Source organism: Magnolia sinica, chromosome 9, assembly GCF_029962835.1.
Source record: "Magnolia sinica isolate HGM2019 chromosome 9, MsV1, whole genome shotgun sequence".
NCBI classification, from domain to species: domain Eukaryota; kingdom Viridiplantae; phylum Streptophyta; class Magnoliopsida; order Magnoliales; family Magnoliaceae; genus Magnolia; species Magnolia sinica.
The window spans coordinates 47187493-47212605 of NC_080581.1; the positions used below are offsets into that span (position 1 = coordinate 47187493).

Here is a 25113-nt window from a genome sequence, read left to right on the forward strand (position 1 = left end):
TTATTCCCGTCCAAACACACCTCAAATGTTGTTTACCTTAATTTACTCTTAATTCCTTCCATTTACCTCCATTTACTCTCATCCAAACATTCCCTAAGGAAAACGCCCTTTATTCTTCCGTATCTTGTCACTCATTTAACTTCACGTCTACTTTTAGGTACACTTGTCCTATGTGCATGTTAGCCCTGTCCTCGTTTGACATCGTGGATTTGGAATGATCAAATTAGAAATTCCCTTGATTCGGAATACCATGGATTTGGATTTCTCTGATTGTGTTTGGTACCATTTATTCAGAGTCTACTGTTATCCAAAAGTAGCCATGCACTTAAATTATATAGTATTTTTATAGCAATTTAAATTTAATTATTAAATCAACTTAAGGGTCCTTAATTAGTATATTTATGTAATGTTTGATACAATGATTGTAATAAGTATATTGAAACATATACTTTGAATGAAAATGATGAAATTCCAAGCCTCGAGTAGGGCCTTAAGTATAGAACCACAACTGAGTGGCTAAGCAATGATTTTTAAACGTTGATTTATATGGATAATGTTTGAATTACTCGTATCATGCTGTTGAAATAATTTTAGTGATTCAGTTGACAATATAAATTTTTTAGAGATATCATCAATGGCCACATGCTCAATATATTAATAGCCTAATGACATATATGTTACACATGTGAGTCTCCTGCCTATAAAGATGAGTTAAAAAAAGAATTAAAAGATCGAAAATCCAAACAAAGGGGAGGGATTGCAAAACACATTTGACATGCCCTCAATTTGGAACGCCCACTAATCCATCCTTTCGAATACCCCCCCCAATCCACCCAGATCCTTGGTGCCAAACGACTCCTTAATTAACTACCCATTATTCTGTCCCATAAAACGTACGCACAAATATATTACTTACCATGTAATTCAAATTAAACTGCCTAAATTATAGTTCCTAGCCTAAATGCATATCATGAACAAAAAGGTAAAAAAAAATAAATTCACTTGATTATTTAACCACAGGATTGGTGGACATTTAATGGGAGGTTGAGAATGAAAAATATCAAACGGTCTGTTTGCACAATCAAGTGTCCACCAACCAGAGGCGAGGATTGGTCAACGATATGATGTTGGGAGTTGGGACTCTGTAGAGGCTCTAGTCGAGTCAACATATAGCGTGGCGTCGTCATACGCAGCCAGAGGAGTGATTGAGTATGAGATGACTGAGTCTTATATCCTGCTCTATAGGTCAAAAATATCCAACTGTCTTTGGTTTTTTTTTTTTCCTCTAAAAATGTTGCTAGCATTCTATCACCACCAACCTATCTCTACCTTGTTTTGTTCGAAAACCTTACAATCACTCCCATCCTCAGCACCATCTCTCTGCTGCTATAAAAACTCCTCCAATCCTTGTAAATCCATCATTCCCTGCCACTCATCTGCAGCTGCTGGCGACACTGAAACTGTGCCAAAAACTGCCATCCAAAGGATAGCCGAAAAGCTCCGCAGCCTCGGGTATTTAGATGATGATACGGAACATAGAGAAATGCGCAACGGCTCAGCCGGTGTCATCTTCCTCCCACCTTCCCATCAGCTGCCTAAACACCGGGTGGGCCATACCATTGACACCAGCTGGAGCACCCCCGAAAGCCCGGTACCAGAACCCGGGTCCGGCCCCACCATTACCAGATTCCACGAGATGATGAGGAGGAAGGAGTTGGAGAAGGAGAAGGAGAAGCAGAAGCAGAGGCAGAAGAAGAAGGGTAGGGCGTCGGTCCCACCATCGGTTGCAGAGCTGACGATAGCAGAAGAAGAGCTGAAGAGGCTTAGAAGCGTGGGGATCCGTCTGGATAAGAAGCTGAAGGTTGGCAAGGCAGGAATCACTGAAGGGATTTTGAATGGGATTCATGAGCGCTGGCGAAGGTCCGAGCTCGTTAAGATCAAGTGTGATGACCTGTGCAGGATGAACATGAAGAGGACTCATGAAATTTTGGAGGTTTGCTTCTTCTTCTTGTTTTTTTTTTTCCCCTTCATTTTCATCTTCACAATGAATTGAAAGAAGAAGAAGAAGAGGAAGAAGAAGAAGAAGAATAAGATAGGGAAAGCTGCACGGTATGAAGTGTACCATGCCATGACTGAATTAGTGGTTGTTCATTTTCAGAAAGCATCCTGTACAATTTAGGCCATTTTACCTTGATCCAGACCATTCATCTGGTTGGCCCTACCATGGATGGACAGTGAGCAAAAAAGTTTATACCCCGTAGAACAATTCCAGCCATATGATCGGTGGACTTTTTCATTTTAACAATCTGCTTGCTGCATGATGATCATGTCCCTAGGATTTTCTGTTGGGACACCTTTCTGGAGCATGGCCTATCAATGATGGGGCCAACAAATCAATCCTCTGTGGGAAGGCAGTACCCACCTGCATGGAATCCTAACCTGACCGAAAGCTCTGCTAAATCTGCCGAGCATTGTTTCTTCTTCTTCTTCTTCCTTATTTTTGTTGATGATGGCACCAACTTTCTAATCCTCAAGGTGTGTGGAGCCCTGATTTGAACAAAGCTTCTGCTAATTTGGACTGAGCGCTGTTATGTACTCAAAGAAGAAAATGTAATCTTTTCTCAAATACTCCATAAGAAGAAGCCTAATGAACTCATTTGGGATTTAGATATTATCCTGTTTATACTGTCTTTGCTACTGTTACTATTGCTACTTGTTGCATAAAAATGAACTGGAGATTTCTTGGTTCTCTGGTTGTAATGTTGATGCCATGATAGGTGAATGCATGCGTGCCATGTTTTCATCTTTTTGGTGTATGGTGGTCATCTTACTTGACACCCTAGTATTCCAGTCACGTCTTTCCGAAATTGCCTTTACATATTTATATGGAACATTTACTATGTATTTATCATTTTGATTTTGATCAATTTGATATCTCATGCTTTCAAGTTGCAAAAATGCCCATTGCATCCCTTCCTCAAAAGATGTATGTATTTTATTGAATCATAACTTGACAGTTGGAGTAACTTAAAGACTCCCATTCAAATCAATTACTGCCTGAAATGTGTTTATGTGATACTTGATGGAACTCATCTTTTTTTTCGAAGATTGCAAAATTTATTCAAAAGCCAAAGGCAAACAGGAAGCAAACATAAACAAAACAAAACAAAAAGAAAACTTACAACAGATGCAAAAAAGGGGGAAACAAGAAAGAAAAGAAAAGAAAAGAATAACTGAGCAAAACTATATAACACAAGATAGACAAAACAACTCAAGGCCAAGCTTCTGGAGAAGCTTGGAACTTTACAAGCCTAGGGAAGAAAGAATCACAGACAGAAATCTGGAGGCAAAGCAAATACTCCACCACATCACGAGAGATCAACTCCACCACCTTGGAGATTGAGGAGGAATGATTTTTAAAGAAGTGGCTATGCCTTTCCTTCTAGATAACCCAAAGAGGACAGCCATGATAGCCATGCACCACATGGATTTGAGATATTTGCTGACACCACCACTGTGGGAAGCTAAGAGCAGATTTGAAGGAGCTTGTGGCATGACTCAGGGAGATCGAAAACCAACGAAGGAGCAGTGAAGGAAAAGATGATTGATGGACTCCGCGTCTTCAAGGCAAAGCAAACAAACATTGGGAAGCATCAATCCTCTGTGTTGTATATTGTCAACTGTGAACCTTTTTCCTCTAGTAAGAAGCCAGACAAATGCAACCACTTTAGGGGGAGCTTTGTACAACCAGATGGAGGGAAAGTCTTGCTTCTCCATGGAGAGATGGCTCCCAAGCAGCCTGAACAGTGAGCCCGAGGAGAACCTACCGGAACAATTAAAAGATCAAACTAAAGAATCTTTGACCCCTAGAGATGGCTGAATGCCACAACAACTTCAAAAGATTCAGAAAATCATCCAACTCTTGACTAGACAAAGATCGCTTGCAAGGAGGACCCCAGACCCCAAACCCTTCATTAGAGAACTAGTTAGCAATAGAAATGGATTGATTGGAAGCCACTCTGGCCAAGCTGGGGAAAAGAGATAGGAGAGTCCTATCAGTTATCCAACGATCCAACCAGAAACGGATATGCGTTTCGTCTCCAAGGGCAAAGGAGAAACCATCCGACATGAGAGGCTTAAAGGTGGCAATGCCCTTCCACACGTGAGGCTCTTTAGAGAGATGAAGGTTTAGAAAACCAAACTTTAGCCTCAAGGCCATTCTTGTAAGCAATAATCTCTCCCCACCAGTTACCAGCTTCCAACCCAAAACTCCAAATCCATTTACCTAAAAGGGCGGTGGAGACAACTGAGTCTTGAATACCCGCACCCGCTTCCAAGTAGGGCTTGCAAACCTCAAGCTAGCTGAGAAGGTGGAATTTGTGCCCATTGAAATTCCCTTTCCAAAGAAAGTCCCATTTGAGCATTTCGAGCCTAAGGAGAATGGACCTCGGCCATTGATAAAGGGAGACAAAATAGGAGGGGAGATTAGAGAGGGCTGCTTTAATGAGGGTTAGGCGATCACCTAGGGGCAAGTACAAACTTTTCCAATGGTACAACTTCCGCTCGACTCTACCAATAATCAATTCCCACTAGTGCTTAGCCGGCTTGCCGATACAGAGCAAAAGCCCTAGGTATGAGGATGGAAAAAAGGTTGACTTACACCCAAAGACCTCGGCTAAACGGAAAAGACTAGAGGGCGAAAGGTTAATTCCCAACATCTCACTTATTGAAAGATTGATATTGAGACCAGATATGGCCTCAAAATAACTCACAATCTTTTTGAGGTTTATAACTGTAGCCTCCAAGGCATCACAAAAGAGGTGCGCGTCATCGGCAAATTGAATGTGGGGGATAGAGGGGGCGGAATAGGCCACCTTAAACCCACTAACGAGACTGGCCACCTCTCCTTTTCCTAGCATCTTACTAAGGCCTTCAACAATGATGACAAATAGAAAAAGGGAGATAGTGGGTCCCCTGCTTAAAGCCTCTGGAAGACTTGAAGAAGCCTTTGGGAGAGCCATTGACAAGGACAAAGAAATAAAGCACTAGGAGATACAAATTTAATCCGGTTGCACCATCTCAAGCTGAAGCCAAGACGACCTAGCTTATTATCCAAGTAGTCCCAGTTGATATGATCAAATGCCTTTTCAACATCAAGCTTGTAGACAATACCACTCCTCCCTTCCCGATGATGGGAGTCAATGCATTCACGAGCTATAAGGAGTAAGGACACAACAAAGGATTTGCTGGTTGGCCACAAAGGCTCCTTGAGCATCAAAGATCACCTTAGAGAGAACCAGACAGAGATGGAAGGTAAGGACTTTGGCTAGAATCTTGTAGGGACCTCTCAGAAGGCTAATAGGTCGGAAATCCTTAGGATGTGCTGCTCCTTCAATTTTTGGGATAAGAGCAATGAAGGGAGCACCCATGGTCCGAGAGATCTAGCCAGAAGAGTAGAATTCAGCGAGGAAATCCATTAAATCCTTTTTAAGCAAATCTTAGAATACTTGAAAGAAAGCTGAAGGAAACCCATCTAGACTTGGAGATTTGTCTCTACTAAAGGAGCACACTAAAATTTTTATTTCCTCTTTGGGGAAAGGAAATTCAAGAGCAGAGGATTCCTCAACAGAGATATGAGGAAAGTCTAAATTGTCCAACTTAGGCCAAGATTAGTCTTCGGTAGAAAGCAACTTACTATAGAAAAAAGCTTTATGATCGCAAACTTACTGCTTGTCATCCACCTTACCGCCATTAATATTTAATAGTGACGCTTATTCTCTTGTTGGATCGGGCCCTAGCACTAGCTATATTGTGGAAGAAATGGGTTTTCTTGTCTCTTGCTTTGAGCCACAGAGCCAAGGTGTTTCGTAACAGTAACGGTGGCCGTAATGGACACCACCATTACCTTTACGATACGGGGCATAATGGCTGTTACAGCCCTATAACGGCCGTTATGGTCTCTCTTTTTTATTTTTTAATTTAAAAAACCCTCGAAAAATGTGTATTTACCTCGTAATGTTGATTAAAAAGTATGAAAAACCTGTATGTCCTGTAATAGACCATTACAAGGCTATTATGGCCTTTATAGTATATGTAACGTGCCGTTAACGGTAATTATAGGTCATTTTTTTCCATAACGGTTGTTACGGCCGTTATGACCCCGTAACATGTAACGGTTGCCACCGTTACCTTTACGTAACGCCTTTACGAGACACCATGCACAGAGCATACGATTGATGTCTCCACTTGATTTCTTCTCGCGTGACTTTGTTGGAGTACTTAGCTAGGAGAGCCCTCCTTGAGGCTTTCTGCTTGTGAGAAAGCATGTCGGATTCTTCTTTCACATCCAGGAGTTGAATGGTCGAGAGGGAGCAGTTCATGTCAGCTTCGATGTTGTCTGAGGACTCCATAGGAGCTCGATCTAAAAAACTTGAGACCCCAACTCTCCTCGACAGAATCCAAGAGGATCGATAGTGGTCAAAGGTAGGTTGGAGAAGATCACGTTGGGAGACTGAAGAAAAGGCTTCCAACCAATCAGGAGAGATGAAAAATTTGTTGAGACGGGATAGGATTGGGAGGATTGACCGTTCGACTAGGTCTATTTAACATCAAGGAGAGGGAGGTTGATAAGGTCATGACCGCCGATTCATCTAGAGAACATCTTCGTGTGTTTAGAGATATGACTGCTATAAGACTTCTTGAAAGAGAAGCAAATGACATTGAAATCTCGTTCGAGGCACCAAGGGAGGGACCACTTGAGACTAATTAATTGTGTTAAGATCGTCCGAGAGAAGGTGCCTTAAGGAAGATTTACTATATGGCTGTAAGGACAAAGAAAAATCACTTGAACCCTTGAAGAAGGGCTTTTCAAAAATCGAGAAAGCACTGACCAACGAATCTTCTTTCGATCAAAATCTGGTGTTGTAGGCCACAAGAATGCCTCCTATAGAGCCTCTTGCATTAGGGGACACCCAAACCTTGCGGGGAACACCCCAAAGGGAGTCGACGATTGATTGGTTAACACACTGAAGCTTAGTTTCTTGGAGGGGAATGGTCTGCACCTTTAACTTATGACTGATGTCCTTGACAAGAGCTTTTTTTTTTTTTGCGCCAGTTTCTCAGGCCATGAACATTCCAAGGGAGAATTTTCATTGGGAAACCTGTAAGATTTTATTGCCTTTCTTCCGGGATATGGATTTCGAGCCAACGTCATAATTTGACTTAGGACTCCAAACCAACTAGCTCCCACCAAACTCTGGGAGATTTTAAGTTATTATTATTATTTTATTTTATATAAAATTGGAGAGTGGCTCTTGCACCTTCTCCTCAACAAACTAAAAGAGAGAGATATAATCTTTGTCATGCTCTTTGAAGTAGACTCCCACAAATTTCTCAAACTCAATGAATGCCTCTTTTATCCATTGGGGAGGCTCCTTCGGGAATGGGTGGAAGAGGCTTTGGAGATGAAGGTTGTTGGTTGAAAGGAGAGAGACATAGGTCAAGAGAGGGAGACGATTCTTGCTGAAGGGGGGGAAAGGTTAGGTGAGGGGCGACATAAGTGTTGAAGGCATTTGGATTGAGGAGGGGTAGAAAAAGGGTGAAAGGGAAAGAGTAAGGACAGAGGGGAGACACGTGGGAGGAAAGAGTGGCTGTCCCTAACCTATGTTGACAAGTCATAAGATAGTCGCCTATGTGTCAAAAGGAGGGGATTAGGGGAGGAAGGGTAATTAATACTCTCATTAGCCACTGATTGAGAAGGCGGTTGCAGCAGGTCATGCATCCCAAGGAAATAAATGTCTTCAAAGGCATTGTTAGCGTTGAGAGGCTCGAAGGGATACAGATTGAGGCCATCTAATGGCCATCAATGACATCTGTCACAGAAGGAGGCAACGATAGGCAACACATTGAGCCCATCGAGTCACTATTGATGTCCGAGTCTGAGACATAAATAGAGGATGTGATGGAAGGATCTAGCGGTGGCTGAGAGTGTCCATGCATCTCTTGGAAAGGGGTTGCTTGGCAACCATAACAATGCCATTAGGAGAGAAATCAATATTTGCCCACTCGGGCGACTTCATCCCAACATGCATTGGCCTTGAGACACCTTCATAAACATCGAGAGGCTCTCTCACCTTGTCACCTAGCTAGGTAGACCTGCTTTCCATGCTTAAGCTAGGGCCAATGATTTCATCAGTTTGGGAAACCTTGCCAACGGTTGTTGGTAATGGATCCAAAGAGGGATTGCCTTGGCCACGTGTCAACTGATCAAAGACTGGGTCTATCTTGCCATCAAGAGACAATCCCCCAACCACCATCACATCTGGTCCGCCGGAGTGGAGGAGCTGTGATTTGCACTGATCAAAGCTGGATCGACGGGGACGCTAGGTGGTTGGGGATTAATGGTTGGGATTGGGGCTAAGACAGTAGAAGAGGGGATACATGGTATGAGAGGCCATGCGTCCCTCACCTGTGCGAGAGGAGTGGAGCTTTGTGCGAGCATCTGTGCTCCATCTTCGTCGAGTGTCGCCACACCTCCATGTACAGGCCATCCGGTGCCTCTCCACCCAATAGTATCGAGAGTACCGCAAGAATATCTAGCTCCAGAGGCCTCCGACCACACTTGAACTACAATTCGATCAACCTCCATCATTACCAGAACATTGGAAGGGATCAAAACAAGTCGTCTCCTTCTTATTAGGAGATAAGCTGAGAGGAGCTCCTGACCAAATTCTGTTTTTGGATTGAAAGCTAGAACTTCCCCAATGCAGGAGCCAATAATGCACAAGAATTCTTGATTCCACAACTCAATGGGAATGCCATAAATTTGGAACCAGACGTCGGCCAAGCTAAAGATGGAATAATTCTCCCATCGGCAGAGGCAGATCGTTGGGGATGTGGATTGGGCACAATGTTTTAAATATCATTATCTTGTAATGTATCACACCCTTGGGATACAGATACATATCAGTTATCGCATAGGATATATCGGTTGTATCGTTGTTGTTGGGAAACATGAGAACATTGGGAAATTGGTGGAATTTTTCCATGAAACTTCTGGTATTGTTGAAAAAGACATCAATACACACTTAGAAATCAAGGCATTACAAAAAAAGTGCACATAATAGGGGTTTCCTTTGTATGAAGTTCTAATATATGCCTTGTCTAATTGAACTGATGCAAGTATATTCATATAATTTATAAATGTAAGAAGACATGTATGGAAACAGAAGCAATGCATTCAAAAGCAAAAGAAAAATCACTAGATCAAGTTACATATATGTTTGATTTTGTGTTTGGATACAAAGATTGCAACTATTTTGCGAGAAATTGAGAAATTTTGATTTTTTTCCAATTTTCTGCAACTTGGCCCATCTCTCTAAATCTCGAAATCAAAGCTCCAAATTCATTATTTTCCATAGAAAACATGAAGAATCATAGATTTGTAACCATTTGACATTGATTTAACGTGATTTACAACAAAAAAATGGGTTGGAAATCGAAAATGTTCACCAGATTGAATAGGCAGGATATATCGGCACTACCTATGCGTTTCGTATCGCACAGGTGGGATACAAGATGTATCGTGGGATATATCGACCGATATTGTCGATATTTAAAACATTAATTGGGCACTACCCCTAGCAATTCTGAGCTCGGCATTGATAGGGGCTCTAAGTGGCCACCATGATGTATGGGTTTTATCCACTCTACCCATCCATTTTGCCGTATCATTTTAGGGTAGAAGCCCAAAAATGATGCAGATCCAAGGCTCAAGTAGTGGGGATTAAACGCCAACTGTTGAAACTTCTTAGGTGCCATAAAAGTTTTAGATCAAGCTGATATTTTTTTTTCCCCTTCATCTAGGTCTATGTGACCCTATGAACATGTTGGATGGTAAATAAACATCACAGTGGGCCCTAGGAAGGTTTTAACGGTGGGCGTCACCATGACCGCTGCTTCCTTTGGTGTGGTCCAGTTGAGGGTTGGATTTGCCCCATTTTTGGGCATATACCCTAAAACGATATGGCAAAATGGATGGATGGTGTGGATAAAACCCATACATCATTCACGGTGGCCACTCAGAGCCCCTGCTTGTGCTAAGCTTGGGACAGGTAGGGGTGTTTCGACAAGAAACAAAGTATCGCGGATTGGAATATTTACGTTCAATAATAGTAAAGGAAAATGGAAGAACAATCATTATCAGTCATATTATTAATTCTGAATTCATATTACATCCCTTATATTTCCCTTGATTCCACAACAAAGTACATTTTAATCAGTGCAATGAAAGAAAGGAATGCAGTTCAATAGCGATTTCGAGACCCCTTATTTCACACTGATATGCTTGGAATACAAGTACAAAAGATCAACTCGTGAGGAGCTCTGGATCTTGCAGAGGAACTCCGCTAAACCTTTAATATTCACATAAATATGCCTGTTGCCCGGTCGCGCAATGGGTCCCTATTGCGCGGCCGCACAATAGCTCTGTGCTCAACTCTGGAAACTTCTCCACCTCCTTGTATTGCACTGCGGGCTACCTGCGAAAGCTCTCGAAGAATTCCGGGATTTTCTCTTGCTCCTCTGGGATTCTTCACTTGTGAATGAATCAAATGAGAGGGGAAGGGGGTATTTATAGGCTTCCACACGTGCGGACTAGAAATTCGCACAATACATCTTAGTTGCGCGGCACGCAACATACTCTTGTTGCGCAGTCGCGCAACAGGGCCTTTGTAGCCCCTTCTAGATATAGCTTCCTGGCAGTCTCCTTAGTGTTGCGCGACCACGCAACAAAGCTATCTCATGTAAATTCAAATATTTTGTGCTCCAACATATGCCTCCTCGATCCTTTGATTTACATGAGGAATCAAAATGGCGGATCAATCCTTCTTTCAAATAATCATCTAGTCCTTATAACACGATCGCGCAAACTTCATTGCGTTATTGGGTCCGCGCAACAACTAATCGGATCCTGATGCTTATAAAAGTCGCACTTTGCTTCTGACAAATCACTTCGCATTAGCTCTCCCAGACCCTGCTTCTTCGTTGCGCCATCGCGCAACAAACCTATATTGTGCGACCGCGCAACAAACATCCATTGGGTGTTGCGCAATAATCTGCCTTGGTAGAAAAATCTTCCTAGTACTGGAACTTTGTTGGATTTTCCTTCGATTTTCATTTTTCTACTCTTGTAAGCAAATGACTAAGAGCAAGAGAGCATCCAGCACTTCTTAAGAGCATCTAACTCCTCGGCAGTCTGCTCATGCAAATCCCCAATCTTCCCAAGCCGACAATCGCCATGCCAAAAGACTGAGAATCACAACTCGAAATCCTGCTCTTTTCAAAGAGCCTAACCTTCCGACATAGACTTCACCGACCGCATAACCCTTATGGGTAGCCCAATTCTCAAAGCCATCATCATGGGCGACTTCGAGAGACCACCCCGAAGTGGTCGAGAAGCAGACTAGCTAAAGGCCACCTCCAACATTCGAACAAACATCGCTCGTCCTTTTGACAGAGAAACAACCCTACCTCCATCCTTCTCGAAGAAAAAGTAGTCGAAAAGCAAGAGCCAACAACTTTAGGAAAAAAATTAAAGAATTTAATAAGAAAAGACTTTGGAACACTTGGGACTGTGTAAAAATCCATCAGGATATGATCAAATTCAACAGCTCATTTAAAGACGAAATGGGACTTGGGGCTTTTACGCATGGTTGGCCTATCTATTGATAAACCAAAGAGCTTACATTGCGACTATCAATTTTCTTCGCTTGCATAACCTGGATCCATTCATAGGAGGACATTTTCTCTCACCCATCCCCATGGTGCTATCAAAGAACGATATAGGTGGTATAGGTCTCACGCGTGGTTGGCCTTCACGGGCTTTTAAGCCACCGGCTCTCTCTGCTGCCCACATGGGTCTAAGTGTGTGGTTGGCCTTCATGGGCTTTTTAAGGCCATTGGCTCTCACCGCTGCCTGCATGATGAATCACCGACATAACTATAGGTCTTTTGCGTAGTTGGCCTTTGTGGGCTTTTAGTGGCTGGCTCACACTGTTGCCTTGTATGATAAATCACCGCTGACAGGATACAGGTCTTATGCGTGGTTGGCCTTCGTGGGCTTTTTAGCCGCTGGCTCTCACCGCTGCCTTACATATCATAAAATGAATCATCGATATAAGCATAAAATACGGTGAATCAGCGATAATCGGCGATTATATCAATTCGGCAATAATATCAATTCAGAGATAATATCAACTTGGAGATAATCAACAATAATATCAATTTGGAGATAATCGACGGTAATACTAATTTGGAGATAATCGGCGATAATATCAATTCAGAGATGATCGACGATAATATCAATTCGGAGATAATCAACAATAATATCAATTTGGAGATAATCGGCAATAATATCATGATGATAACTTTTCTTAGTGGATGGAAAGAGTAATTTTACTAGGTGTCATAATGATCACCATTTCGCTCCATTTCTCAGTATTACTATTATTGCCGATTATCGTCCTGTTGCTAATTATTGTCCTAAAAGACCGTTGATTATTGTCCTAGAAGATCGTCGATTATAATAAGCTCTAGCGGATACATGCTGATTGTCGAATATTGTCCCAGAAGACCGTCAATTATAATAAGCTCTAGCAGAGACATGCTTGTAAACTTGTTCCTTTATAATCGTTTCTCATCCCTGCTTTGTCAAGGAAGGGAGATTTAAGACAATACATGGAAGATATATGGCTTGCCATATTACATGATTTTTCACGATACTATGCTTGTTGCGGTCATCATATAACTGTGCCTGTTTTGCCCCCTTTTGATTGGGTGGGATTTTCCTGGACAATCTTTGCAATCAAAATCCTTTGCTTTTCAAGGATAGTATATTTTGATGAAACGGGCGTTGATGGGTATTCCAATCCCTTGCCCATTTTGGTTTACGACCTGATAGGCCCCATTGGAATAAACTTCAGTTATAATATACAGGCCATCCTATTTAGGATCAAACTTGCCCCTGGTTCTATGAGTAACCACAATGGGCCTTTTCAACGTTAACACTGTATCACCTTTCTTGAAGGACTGATGCTTGACCTTCTTATCGAAAGCAACGAATATTTGTGCTTGATACATTTCTAGACGTTGCTGTGTTGCTAGCCGTTTTTCGTCCAAAGTATCTAATTCCATAAGCCTTATCTTAGCATTTTCATCATCCGTTATCTACTCATGTATCGCCACCCTAAGAGACATGACCTGCATTTCCATTGGGACGATGGTCTCGACTCTGTAAACCAATGCATAGGGTGTGGCTTTCATTGCCGTTCGATGAGTCATCCTAGAGGCCCATAAGGCTTCTTGCAACTTCTTGTCCCAATCGCGCTTATTCCCTGTGATGATTTTCTTTAAAATTTTGACTATCATCTTATTGAAAGCTTCTGCCAATCCATTGGCTGGTGGATAATAAGGCGTAGAAAAAGAGTGCTGGATGCCTAACTTTTGGCACAACTTATCCATGTTTCTATTTTTAAAGGGGGTGCCATTATCAGTAATAATTTTCATCGGAATGCTGTGTTGGTACATAATCGCATGGTGAATAAAATTGGCAACGTCCTTTTCCTTGACACTGCGCAGGGCAATTGCTTTTGTCCACTTAGAGAAATAATCCATTGCTGCTAGAATATACTGATGTCCCTTTGAGGATGGTGGATTAATAGGGCCAATGACATCCAATCCCTAGGCAGCGAAGGGCCATGAAGTCACTGACTGATGTAGATCTTCAGGTGGCATATGTATAATATCACCATGCACCTAACATTCGCGACATTGTCTTGCGTAGGTTAGCGCATCTTTAAACAGGGAGGGCCAGTAATACCCCATGCGATGTATGCGGTGGAATAAATTTCAACCAGCTTGATGGGCCCTGCATTCTCCTGAGTGGGCTTCTCGCAACACATAATCGGCTTCTTCTGAGTCCAGACATCGCAGTAGCATTTCATTATAAGACTTTCTATACAATACCTCGTTGTGTATGACAAATCTTTTCGATCTTTGCTTAATTTGTAGTTTCAATGATTGTTCCTCTAGCAAAATTCCATATTTAAGATAATCTACGAAGGGCTGTTGCCAATCGTCAATATTGACTTCAAAACAAGATACCGGTTGAACTTCGGTGATCTTGCTCAGAAGTTCTGGTGATGGCAGAAATCTTTGTTCTTCAATTGTTATTTGGAGAGGTCTCCTGTCATGACAGGAAAGGGCCGCTGCCAGACTGGCTAATGCATCTGCTCTCACATTATCATATCATGGTATATGTTTGATTTCGACATTATGAAACTAATGCGGACATCGATGGTGCACCATTTAGAGTGTACCAGAGGAGGAGGCATTGCCGACAGAGTACCAAAGTGGAGGAGTTGATGTGGATGGACGTTGGGTCCATCGGATCCATTTTCTGATACACTACGAGTGCAGGAGCAGCATGACTGCACCTTGACCATAGATCTATGGGTCGGATTTTACACCCTACCACATGGGTGTTTTAGTTTTAGGCGTTTTTGTTCTTTTCCTTATTTCAGGGGCTTTATTGCACTTTCTTTAATTTTCATCTTTTTTTTTTTTTCCATTATTTTTCTTGTTTTCAGGGGCTTTAGTGCACTTTTACTTTTTTCCATAGCTTATATATACGTTGTGAGAAACCCTATTTTCATCATTATTGAATGAATAGAAATTCGTCCATTTTCTTCCTATTTATTCAAGAGATTAGGGTTTCAGGATTGGCCCTTGGGTGTTGAGGATTCCACCCCGATTTCAAGTTTCCTTTTTTCTAGATCTTCGAGGTGCAGGAAAAGGTAAGAATCATCCTCCTTTTCTTTTGACGACAAAATGACCTGTACTTTCTTCATCTCAAACCTTTCATTCTTCACCCCTTTCGTTCCTCTTTAGATATCCCCTTTCTAGTTTGAATGGAAAAGAGGGATGGTTAGTCAGTAAAATCAGATCCAAACTTTACTGTGGACTGACTTATGATAGATTTGGGATATTCTCATATCCTTAGGTCCTCCCTTTTTACTGTTTACGCGATTTTATGCTAAGGGGCATGATTCTGACGGAATGACCTCATCTTTGTTTTGAAGTTTACCTAATCCCTTTGATTGGAAACGGTTAGTTAATTGGTGTATTTATTTGAACACTCTTTAACTTGATCATACATGCATCTAAGATTAGGTCATCACATGTCCCTGCATCAGAAACCCCTCCAACAGTTGCTGCGCTCATCGGCAATAGGGTAGCAATTTTGGCTTCCTTCAAATTCTGTCGTTAGCTGATTTATCGCTAGCTTGGAGTCCCCAAAAATTTGTAGGGTTTGGATTTTCATCTCATGTGTTATTTCTAACCCTATAATGAGGGCGTTATACTAGGCTTTGTTATTGGTACATGTCGTGCCCAACGTGAAGGAGTACGACAACATATCGCCTTGAGGACTAATAAATATTACTCCGGCACCTGCTCCTGAAACTCGGGAGGCACCGTCAAAGTACATCTGCCAAGGATTGAGCGGCTCGACTAGCAACATCTGTTCATTTGGCAACTCGTTGGAAATCTCTTCATTATTTGGAACCAGATGAGCTGTTAAAAAGTCCGCGATTGCCTATCCTTTTACTGCTTTTGACGGTTCATAGGCGATTGTGAGTTCAGAGAGGAGTAACATCCACTTGGCTAGTCTTCCTAACAGCATCAGCCTTATCATTAGATATTTTATCGGATCTGCTTATGAGATTAGTGTTATCTCGTGAGAGAGTAATGTTGCAACTTCTGCACTGCAAATAAAAGAGCCAGGCATATTTTTTCGATGGGCAAGTAATTACACTCTACTCCTATCAGAGTCCTGCTCAAATAATAGAGGCCACTCTCCTTCCCCTGTTCATTGCATTGGGCTAGTAGGGCTCTCGAGGAGTTTTCACATGTGGCGATGTACAAAATCAAGTGTTTGCCCTTCTCTGGTGTTGTTAGCACTGGGGGGCTGCTTCAACAAATCTTTGATGGAATCGAATGCGTTCTGACATGCTTGATCCCATACGAACTCTACTCCCTTCTTCATGAGGTGAGCAGACGGTTGGCATCTTCCGGCCAATTCGAGATAAAGCGCTGAATATAAGCCAGTTTTTTTTTGCAAACTTTTGAGTTCTCTTTATTAATCATTTTATTAGTTCTGAATTCGTGTTACATCCCTTAAATTTCCCTTGATTCCAAAACAACGTACATTTTAATCCGTACAATGAAAGAAAGGAAAGCAGTTCAATAGCGATTTCGGCAACATTTCGGCTTGCGAAGCATCCGTCGCAATGACAGAAGAGTTGCGCGGGTTCGAGACCCCTTGTTTCGCACTAATATGCTTGGAATACAAGTACAAAAGATCAACTCGCGGAGAATTCTGGATCTCACAAAGGAATTCCGCTAAACCTCCAATATTCACATAAATATGCTGGTTGCGCTGTCGCGCAATGGGTCCCTGTTGCGTGGCCGTGCAAGAGGTCTCTGCTCAACTTTGGAAACTTCTCCACCTTCTCCTTTTTGTAGTGCACTGCGGGCTACTTGCGAAAGCTCTCGAAGAATTCCGAGATTTGCTTTGGCTCCTCTAGGACTCTGCACTTGTGAATGAATCAAATGAGAGGGGAAGGGGGTATTTATAGGCTACCACATGCGCGGACTAGAAATTCACACGATATAGCTTAGTTGTGCAGCGTGCAACATACTCTTGTGGGTAGTCCCGCAATAGGGCCTCTGCGGCCCCTCCTAGATACAACTTCCTGACAGTCTCCTTAGTGTTGCGGGACCGCGCAACAAAGCTATCTTAGGTAAGTTCGAATATTTTGTGCTCCAACAAGGGGTAGTACCCAATCCATGTTCGGTCACTTTGCGATCATTGAGCAAGTTACCTGCCATGATAATGTTGTCGAGATTTGTTTCTGAAAAGAGGTTGAGGAGAATCTCGTCCTCTCCTAGTGGCTTAAGACCAAAGGTCCCCTTGAGATTGCAACAGGCTTCCAACCAGACTTTGATGTGGATCAAGATAGTGCCCTTTCGACAGCTCACTGCTAGGTTCCATTGATAAGTCACCGTCACTTCTTCGACGATGGAACGATCAACCAAGACCTCAGGGCGCAAGGTGTTGGAGATAGTTTGGACCAGAGGACCGGACTAACCTAGAGATATCCTGAGAGAGGAAGCTTCCATTGCTATACAGTTGCCGGAGGGAGCTTCCATGATTGCAACTTTGAAAGATCATCCGATGACCCTCGGACCTCCACCCAAAGCTGGCACCAGGGGCTTCTTATCTATAGACGGAAGGGCAGGGTTAGGAATCTCCCCTTCTTTCCTTGTCGGGCCGTGAGAGGATGATCTTGAAACCATGTCATAATGGGCCATCCGAACTGAAATGGAACTTAACATTTGCCTTTCTACCTCATAAAATTGCATGGTTCATGTATTATTCATGTTCTCAGGGGTTTCTGGGACTGGCTAAGGAAAATGCCTGTTTTTCAATTTCATGATGCATTGTGGAACTGGGTGGTTGGATTTACTAATTTGAAGATAACAATCTGCTTTAATATAGATGGTCTTTTTCTTGTTCAAAACTCAAACCTAAGCTCCCCAATATAATGTTCTTTGAATCCTGTTATGCTCTTCACCCATGTCTCTTGTGCATGTCGGTTCTAAGTTATTTGTGCTGATATTCTCAGAGAAAAACTGGGGGTTTGGTTGTTTGGAGGTCTGGAAGTATCATCATCTTGTACAGAGGCGCCAGCTATAAGTATCCTTACTTCTTGTCCGCCTATAATACAACAGATGATATTCTTAGCGATAAAGAGTCCTCAAGATCAAGTGACGATTGTGAAGTTTATGGTGAGCAAGAGGACAGCTCATCACACACAGTTGGTGTCAGTTCATCCGTGGAAACAATCTCACCCAGCAGGTTGGCTCGCTCACCGTTGGTACTTGGCGTTGGCTCCCCAAAAAAAGTGAGGTTTCAACTCCCAAGTGAAAAACAACTTGAAGAAGAAGCCGACTGCCTGTTAGATGGACTAGGTCCACGATTTACTGATTGGTGGGGATACGGTCCTCTACCCATTGATGCAGATCTTTTACCATGTTTTGTTCCTGGATACCGGAGGCCTTTCCGTCTTCTTCCGTATGGGGTAAATCCTAAGTTAACAGACCGGGAGATGACCATTTTAAGGAGACTTGGCCGTCCCTTACCATGCCATTTTGCATTAGGTGAGTGTGGATTTGTCTGTGCCTTACATTTGAAATTGTTATTCTTCCATCTTAACATTTTCTCTATTTGTAGGGAGAAACAGGAATCTTCAAGGGTTGGCAGCTTCTATGGTTAAGCTCTGGGAAAAATGCGAGGTTGCAAAAATTGCAGTTAAGAGAGGTGTCCAAAACACCAACAGTGAGATGATGGCCGAAGAATTGAAGGTATGTAATAATGAAGCGCTCTAATCTTTTATTTAGAAGATTTATCTTAATCTAACACCAGCAGTGAGATGACGTAAGCTTTATCTTGATCCTATATATCTCTTGAAGATTTTTTCTTTAATGAAGTGAAATAGACTGCTTTCGCTTTGGGCATCTTTTCATGTTACGTCAACTTTCTCAATCTATGATGTATTGATGGTAGCATCCAAGTTAACTATGTTTTCTTCTTCTTTTTTTTTTTTTTTCTTTTCTTTTCTTTTTTTTATTTTTTTATTTTTTATGTTTTTTTTTTTAAAAGATGAATGGAGATACATTTATTGGAGAAGAAATATACAGAAGTGCCCAGCCAGAGTTACAGGGGAGAGGAAATAGAAGCCGTTACCGCCCTTAAAGGGATACAATACAGAAAGCCTAGCTCAAAATCCACAAACAAATTGATACCCCATGCAATCCCAGCCCCTCATTTTCCCAGTCCCAGTTTTGCTGGTGAATTTGCCTTGACATTTGCTTCTCTTGGAGTATATGTCTAGGAGATAATAGCATTGTCTCTCAAGTCTTTTGCTTCTTCAATCAGATCTGCCAACTTCCAAAGATATGCATCTCCATCAATCCGAGAAACTGTATTTTTTGGGTCAGTCTCCTTCAATAATGACTGATGAAATTACACTCTACTACAACTCTGGTTGTGTCATTTGCAATAAGTTTGTTACCTCTGCCATACTTGAGTCCTCAATCCCAACTGGGCCATAGAGTTTACACAGAGATCTTCCAGTGTTATCACTTACCAGCCCTCCATACCCCGCAGGACCTGGATTCTCTAGGGAGGATCCATTGAAGTTGATATGAACCCCAATTGGAGGAGGCTTCGACTGAATCACTGGAATGCTAAGATGAGAGCAACAAAAAGTAATCAGAGACCAGTTTCTTATAATAGAGGAGATCAAATGGTCTTTAAAATCAGAAAAGATCTCCCAACCAGCAACTATAGTGATAAGTTTGGCAGCCACCTGATCCACTGGATTAGCAACTCTAAAGATCCTGTCCTTCTACCCCTTCCATGTCTCACACATCCCAACATAAATAGACAGATTCCACATGATCTTCCAACAAGGGCCCCATTTTGGAGAGTTCCAGCTCCACCATGTTACATGAGAGCACCCACATTACACTGAAGGCAGATAAGATGCAGCCCCAAATGCCCAAGAGAGTGTACAACAGATAAATAGAACACAAAGTGAGCAGCTGCTAGGGAAGGATCACCCTCTACTCATGAGGTGGTTGTCCATAAGAATTTTATAGAGGAATGCCAACAAAACAAAGGCCCTGATTTTATGAGGCATTGGCTGCTTCCAAATCATCAGAAAGATAGGATTGCGGGAGGAATTGAACAGAGCCAAAGCAATGGCCAGCGACTCGGTAGAAAACATGCCTTTACTGTTGAGCCTCCTGATTCTTCCATCAGCATCCTGATTTGGATCGTAGATATCCTGTAATAACCTCAACATCTTGGTGACGTCTTTGATTTCTTCCTCCTGCATGTTCCTACGGAAGATAGGACCCACACTGTCTCTACTCTAGAGAGAGAAACATTGGCTAAAAGCTGTCCTCTGGTGCAACCAGGTTATACAATCTTTTGATTCTGACACCCAGAGGGATATATCCGCTCCATACATCCTCCCAAGACCTCACCTCATCACCTTTTCCCACTCTGGCCAAATGCTAGATTGCAGAATTACACACCCATGTAATACCATGCTGTAGATGGGAACCCTTGTACCAAGAAGCTTCCTAAATATCCCATCTGTTCTCCTTGAATCCATACTATGCAGCAACGACTTCTATCGACATGGAGTCTTCCCCACCACCAAGCCTCCAGGTCCATTAGCTCTGATGCGAGGATCCCCAACCTGCCACATTCCAAAGGTCTGTGTACTTCATCCCAAGAAACCAGGTGATACTTGTTAGCATCTTCTTTATAGTTCCACAGGAATCGTTTTTGGATAGATTCCAGCTGATCGATCACCTTGACAGTGCATCTCAAGATGGACCTAGAGGCTTGGAAGTTAAAACCAATTTGAGCACTGCAATCCTCCCTCCCAAGGATAACGGCTTGCTCTTCCATGATAGTCTGCTGCATTTGGCAATGATTCCTTCTCCCAAACGTTGAATAGGGAATTCCACATTCTTCATCCCAGCTCTTGAGCCATAGTTGCGAGGTCTTCTTTCAGGAGGTTGATTCTTGAAATGCTGCTTTTCGAAAGTTTTGACCTTTAAATCAGAAATAGCTTCGAAGATTGTTAGAATATCTCTGTAGGCTACTGTCTTTGAGAGTTTTCATCCGGGTATAGTGAGTGCGTAATTCTCAGCGAAGAATTCCCTATCCCCATACCTGAGATAAGGCCCACTTGCTCTCCATTGTGCATCAGGCCCGATAAAGCTTTATTAATGATTGCAAAATGCAGCAGAGAGGGGGCTCTTTCCGATAGAGCCCCTTTCATTATGAAAAAAGCAAAAAAGGGCATTGAGCAAAATAGAATACCAGTGGGAGGAAATACATCCTCTAATCCAGCAGCACCATCTCGATCCAAAGCCTATGCGTTAGAGCATATATAATAAGAGTCTCCAATTGTCGCAATCATAAGCCTTTGCAAGGTCCATCTTCAGCGCAAAGCCCCTCCCTCCCGACTTGGCATACTCATCCACCAGCTCATTCACTATAATCAGTGTTTGTAGTATCAATTGGCTGATACTATCTGTTAAAGAGGTTTATTGTAAAGGGATTTATAGCATATTTGAGCTATTGGGCTTTATGTTTCTATTGGGTAGTGTTTAGGCCCATAGGAATATTGTGTACATTACTTAAGCAAGGGTGGCATACTTGCAATTTCACACCTTTTTACTAAAGCTCTCATGCATCTAAGAGTGGGGACGTGTGCACCACTCTCTTTCCATCTCTTTTCCTCTTTTCTATTTTCTCGTCTCCTCTCTTCTATATTTTCTGTGACATCTAAGACAAGGTGATCGAGATGCTATGAGTAACTTTGATGGATACCGTAGCGGATCCTCCCACTAAGGCTTTGCCGGTTTGTCCTTTTAATGCCCTTGTTTTTTATATGGGAGAGGTCGATTGGTTTTAGAGCAAGTGGGAGATTGTTGGGGATGTGCCTTGGAAAACTAATATTGGTTGCCTTTAGATTTAGTTATACATTGACTTGGATATGTTTTGATCTTTTATTTATTTACATGGCTTAGTATATGCATAGAACATGTTCAACATCTTTATGGGTTTGTGAGGTTTTACCTTAGAGTTGGACACTCTTGAGATTGGACATAATGGCCATTGGCCAAGTGAAAAGGGTGAGCTCTCAGTCCTGGGGGGTGGGGAGGGGTGAATAGGACTATGCCAATTTAAAAATTAAAGAACTGAAAGATTAAATAAATCATAACTAATCAGAGATCTCAACTGTAATAGTATTGAGAAATTGATTCAAACCTTGTTCAAAGGACAACCTTACATCAAAAATAGATGTTTTAGGTAGGACAACCTGATTTCTTGAACGTAGTAAGGATCCAGATCGCAAACTAAAATAAGAGGAAAAGAAAGAAAGCTATCTATTACAAGCATTCACCACATATACATGAAAAGATTACAACCATTCAACACATATACATCACATACATCATTCACTGTAAAACACCAGGAGTTATAGTGGTTCGGTGTGTACACCAACTGTTCTCAAACAGCCACACCTACTCTACTCCCAATAATCACAACCCACGTGATACTGGCGTTCGCTAATAATCATGGTTTTCTCAGGTTCACCTTAAAACCTATACAGTTGTGTTTTCAAATGGGCTATCACAATCAAAACCACACGCTGAGATTTTCTGGCTATCTCAGTCAAAACCAATACAGAGATTTTCTGGATATTTCAAGAAACCAAAAATGAATAAAGAATACTTGAAGACGCTCTTTGATGTAGCCCGTAGAACCGCTTCACTTGATGTAGAAATGTTCAATGTCCAATAACACAATCAAAGGTTATAGGTTCTAAATTGATTTTAAATTAATTCAAACCTTGGGCTACTTGTTTGAATTCCTTAGATCTCACAAAGAAGAGTATGAACTCCTTTTAAATGATAAGATTCATAAAAGAGAGATCAAGGAATTTCAAAAACAAAAAGCTATTAAAAGATTTAAAATTACCGTGCTATAGCTTGAAAATGACGGGGACTTTTCTCTCTCAAAGTAAAGGCTTTTTGTGGCTTTAATGAATGAATTAGAACGAGAAAAGACCTCTATTTATAGGCTGAAAATCGGTTGCTTCGACTGGTCTAAGGTCTTCTTCGACTCGTTTAAGAATCAACCAAATTTATAGGCTAAAACTGTCCTTTGACTGGTCGAAGGGCCTGCTTGACTGGTTGAGGGCCTGCTCGACTGGTTGAGCATTGCCTTCGACTAGTTGAGGGAGCACAAAATCAGTTGTTGGACTTCGAGTCGAGCTGCCTTCGACTAGTCGAGGGTGTGGCCATGACTGGTTGAGCACCATGCTCGACTGGTCGAGGAACTACCAGAAAAATCCGTTTTTTGAGTTTGAATCTTGGACTGGTCGAAGTATTTCTTGGACTGGTCGAACCAGAGCTTGGACTAGTCGAACTTAGGCTTGCACTAGTCGAACCAAAGCCTAGCCAAAGTATAAAAACCTGTGTATGTTTAGCATATGAAAGGACCTAATTCTAGGGTCTTTCTAGGGTCAATTATACCTAAAATTATTGGACATTGAAGTATATACCTTGAAATTTCTACTTGAATCTTTAGTAACGTTCAGTGGATCTTCTACTTGAAGTAAACTTGTAGTTGTAGCTTGATCTTGAACTTGAAGTAGAACTCAAACTTGAAGTAACCATCTTCATGTCTTGCACTTTCCAACTTCATGTGTTGATCTTGAAGGTGAGCTTTCCATCACATGAGTGAGTTACACTATAAGCTGTTTTGTCCCATCGAAAATTGACAAATAAGGGTGCTTTATACATCACAACACTTGCAATCTCTCCGTTGTCAAATTCGTGACAAAACATACTTACAACAAAATACAAATACAAAACTTCACACTTTCTCTCAATATGAGCACAACATCTACTCCCCCTCAGTCTGAGCTTGGACTTGTGTAGAATACCTGTATTGACAAATATATATATATTTCCAAACATACAATCCACACAATCCATTCCACTAACACATTTGATTTAAATTTAATCATAACCATAACATAAATCTCTCTCATAACCATAAATCTCTCCCCCTTTTTGTCACAACTTGACAAAGGAAGACAGAATGACAATCATAAATAGATGAATGAAAGACAAAAGAAGAAATATGATTAAGAGTAAATCATGAGAGTAGGAATAAGATTTAGAAAGCATAAAGAAAGTATCATCCAAGAGTACGAAGTCATACAACCCAACTATAAGTTAAAGTTATACGATCCAACACAAATAAAATCAAAGTCAAGCTAGTCAGAACCGGAGGAAGAAGGAGGTGGGATAGACGTGTCAATTTGATAAAGTCCTTTAGTAATACGATGAAAATATTTTTGCATATACTTCATTGATGACTTGTGACTTTCCGTCAAATTGTCCTGTGAAACTTTTAATTCAACCACCTTCTCCTTTAAAGAACAAAGGCGATCATCAAATTGAGACGGTTGAAAATCAGGATCAGCCTCATCATCGGTTTCTAACTCATCAAAGATGTCATCCATAGTAGTGTTTGTAGGCAAGGTATCTTCTTCTTCTTCAACATCTTCCTCATCTCGCTGACCAGGCAGATACTCCAAGTTCATCTTGATGATGTTGGAGTTATTAAATGGAAGAACTGCTATCGGTGCCTCAGTAGGAGGAATGACCACATTACAATGAATTGATAGAGTAGTCATAAGATAGGCAAAAGGAATAGAGCCATGGCCAGGATGGAGACGAAATTGTATCATACTATAACAAATCAGAGAAGGAAGACATATAGGAATGCCAGACACAACAGAATGAAGAGCACGGCACATAAAGGGAGTAAGCTCAACCTTATTCCCAAACCTAGGATAGACATTAGAGATAAAAATGCGGTGAAGAATTCTGTACTTGGGCAACATTTGATTGGCATGGAGGGCATTACCCGAACTCCATTCGGCATTAAACCGACACAATTTGCGGGTAATTGCTCGCTGTTCAGATACAGTCATTCTCTCAGCTAATGTAGGTATTGGAATACCTTCATCATTGACATTTATGTCCAATAGACCTAAGATAAGATGTCTATCTATAGGGAATGTCCCTTCTCTGAAATTGATAGAGAATGTCAGATCATCTAGGGACGCTTCACTTATAGACATGTACATTCCTTGTGCAATCGAGTGGTATGCCAGGCCGCCCCAATTTAAAATGTTTTCCCAACCAACAAAGGTAAGGATAGGAAGAAGTTGAAATGGAGCTAAATGATTGACATTAACCGACCTTTCTATTATGACTTCTCTATTGCGAAGATCCCGAAGATGCTCCGGGTCTTCCTCGGGGGCCCTTAGGGTTCTAACCCTAAGTGGAGTTGTCCTAGAGGATGAGCCACGAGATACTCTCCTC

The 25113-nt window shown here is 41.7% G+C and overlaps 1 protein-coding gene across 5 annotated transcripts in view; it reads left to right on the forward strand.

The window, feature by feature from the left end:
- The first annotated feature begins 1246 nt into the window (after nt 1-1246).
- The window catches only part of LOC131255410 (CRM-domain containing factor CFM2, chloroplastic), a 68527-nt gene continuing 44660 nt past the window's right edge, over nt 1247-25113 (forward strand). For 3 of the 5 annotated variants that reach the window (XM_058256117.1, XM_058256118.1, XM_058256120.1), the window contains exons 1-3: nt 1250-1993; nt 17745-18279; nt 18353-18483. In XM_058256117.1, the coding sequence (XP_058112100.1) occupies nt 1292-1993; nt 17745-18279; nt 18353-18483 (1368 nt within the window). In that variant the 5' untranslated portion in view covers nt 1250-1291. Of the gene's footprint in view, nt 1994-17744; nt 18280-18352; nt 18484-25113 lie in introns of all 5 variants that reach the window. The other 2 variants (XM_058256121.1, XM_058256116.1) reach the window with 2 other exon arrangements.